Below are 2,793 nucleotides of genomic sequence, written 5' to 3'. Positions count from 1 at the left end.
ATATATATATATATAAACTTCATGCACGAAACAACAAAGACATTCATTATAGAAAGCAATCTTTTATGAATGCACAGCTAACTGCTACACAGAATTATGTCAAGAACACAAGCAACATTGACACCATAAATATGGATATCTTTTTATGACATAGGCATTTAGAATTATAGGCTTGATAAACTTACCTAAAATTGCATTAGATTTCCATGCTGGGAATAAATATTGTGTTTCCATATATTTAGCCATAAAAGAAAATAATCCTGCACTAACCATCATGTCCACACCTCCACCAATCAAAAGCAAAAAACAGCAAACATTTTGGAAAATACGCCGAAGTGATGAGAAGAATTCTGAAAAAGAAAAACATTGAAGATATTTTTAAAAGTGATTAAAAAACATTGACTACTGGATGCTTAAAATATATATTGAGAAAAATACCAACGCTTATATTTGTTTCTAAAATTAATTATGTGAGTTATCGTTAAAGACAAGGTTCGTGAAAGCTGTGTGATGTGTGCCATAGTTAAGTGATTATTCTTGAAGAAGTTTTCGACGATTTGCTCATTCTCGTGATTACAAAAATTGGCGCGTTAATTTTCCATTTAAAGTATTTCAGATCAACAAATGCAGGAAAGACACGAATAGTGAGAAGATTCAAGAGGGCGTATGTAATGAAGGAGGGGGACTGGCTATAATGGTCAGTGCAGGCAAAGTGGCGTTGTATGCTCAATATTGATGAGAGAGGAAGAGGCGAACAGGTCAGAGAGTGCCTGAATCATGGAGGTATGAGACCAGCTAGCTCCGAGGCGCAGGAACAATTACAATAGCAATAGGGAATATAAAAACAGCACACATCTAGCCCTTGGGCAAGAGACTGTAGCCATTAGTGATGGAGTGCTTAGCAATAAAGTGATATTTCTCTCAATGCGATCCTGGATGTGAGTGTGTGTAGCCCATTGCGGGCTTCACCTAAGCCTTATAGAGCTTCAAGAACTGTTGAGGACTAATATTTTCTGACCCTAAAGCGAAAGGCTAGTCTTTGGAACACAGTCTTAACAATGCAAAAGATGTACGTTCGCTTGAAAAGATTCTCTTTCGCTAGGAAGGATACTCAGTGACCTTTTTTTCGAACAATTGCGAGAGCTTTATAAGAGTGCCGTTCATATTTATAGGTGTTGTGCGCTGGTGTTTTCTTGATGTGAGTAAGGATCGAAGTCTTTTGGTTGCTGTTAAAAACAACAAGATTGACATGGCTGCACTAACGGTTGCCCTTAAGACGTCCATTTATGACATCAATGTAAATATGGCGTTTACTTTCTAGGTTGCGTATGGACGATGTATGATTACGGAAGAATGTAGGATTGTCTTGTCTGCATAAGAGCGGGTGCTGTTAAATGTGACAAGTAGGTCATTGATGTATAAAAGGAAGAAAGTGGAGGACAGACCTGAATCTCGGGGGACACCAGATTGAATAAAAGTGAGACAGAAAGAGCTCTGTCAAACATACTGTGAGGGTGTGATCGAAGAGATTCAGTTCGAAATACTTGAAATTACTCATGCTTCTTCTTTAATATAATACTAATTCAGAAACCCCACATCTTTATGCTTCATATTATATATAGGCTATCAGTGTTCTCAAACAAATGTTTGTTTGCAACTGGTTTCGGTTGAACTCTGGATATTATGCAAAGTGTTTAGATATATTTTCTCACCGTTAGCTGGAGCCTGTTTGTAATATGATTTCAATATCTAATCGTAGATTTTTCCTTTCCGTTCGCTTTGAGTAATGGAAGAATGTATGAACATCGAAGTTACTTTTGTTACTTTTCCTAAATGAATAACACTGATTATGCACTGTTTGATACATTTAATGAAAACATTTTATTGATTTAGTGCCAAAGGACATAGATTATTAGTAAGTGAATGTAGCATGCTGGCACAGAAAGAATACACGAAAAAACATGACAGACTAGGGAGAGCAATCCACTGGGCGTTATGTAGAGAGCTAGGACTTGAAGAACATGCTGATAAAAGGTTTGAGCATGAACATAGTAAAGTACTAGAAAATAAGAAATACAAAATGCTGTGGGATTTAACATTCAGACCGACAGAGTAACAGAAACTAGAAGGCCTGAAGTAGTAGTAGTAGTAGTAGTAGTAGTAGTAGTAGTAGTAGTAGATAAAGAGAATAGAAAGTGCCAGATAATTGACTCTACAGTCCCAAATGATGAAAAAATTAATATGAGAAGTATAGAAATAATGGCAAACTATCAGGACCTAGCCATTGAATTAGAGAGACTATGGAAAGTGCGAGTAAAATGTATCCCAGTAGTTATAGGCACATTGGGAACTATCCCTAAATATCTGAACAGATGGATAGAGGAAATAGGCATAAAACCCAGTTTAGTACAGCTCCAGAAAACAGTGTTAACAGGGACTGCTTGGATACGTAGGAGGGTTCTTGGCATCTAAGTTTACTTGTTGTAGGCCGATGTTAGGATCTTTTGTTTTGCAACAGTCTCATCTGTTGTGTGTATATGAAAATGATGATGATGATAGGAATAATAATAATAATAATAATAATAATAATAATAATAATAATAATAATAATAATAATAATAATAAGAAGAAGAAGAAGAAGAAGAAGAAGAAGAAGAAGAAGAAGAAGAAGAAAAAGAAGAAGTAAAAGAAGAGGGAGTAAAAGAAGAAGGACAACAACAACAACAACAATAACAATGATAATAATAATGATAATAATAATAATAATAATAATAATAATAATAATAATAATAA

General features: G+C 35.1%; 1 protein-coding gene across 2 annotated transcripts in view; it reads right to left on the bottom strand.

Moving 5' to 3' along the window:
* Positions 1-2,793, bottom strand: part of LOC106883112 (solute carrier organic anion transporter family member 1B1) — a 41,639-nt gene that overhangs the window by 11,244 nt on the left and 27,602 nt on the right. For both annotated transcript variants that reach the window (XM_014934006.2, XM_014934007.2), the window contains exon 6: positions 186-350. In XM_014934006.2, coding sequence (XP_014789492.1) covers positions 186-350 — 165 coding nt within the window. The remainder of the gene's footprint in view (positions 1-185; positions 351-2,793) is intronic.

The sequence above is a fragment of the Octopus bimaculoides genome, chromosome 2, assembly GCF_001194135.2.
Source record: "Octopus bimaculoides isolate UCB-OBI-ISO-001 chromosome 2, ASM119413v2, whole genome shotgun sequence".
Taxonomy (NCBI): Eukaryota; Metazoa; Mollusca; class Cephalopoda; order Octopoda; family Octopodidae; genus Octopus; species Octopus bimaculoides.
The sequence above is the reverse complement of the archived record's forward strand: the minus strand, read 5'-3'. Positions and strand labels throughout refer to the sequence as shown.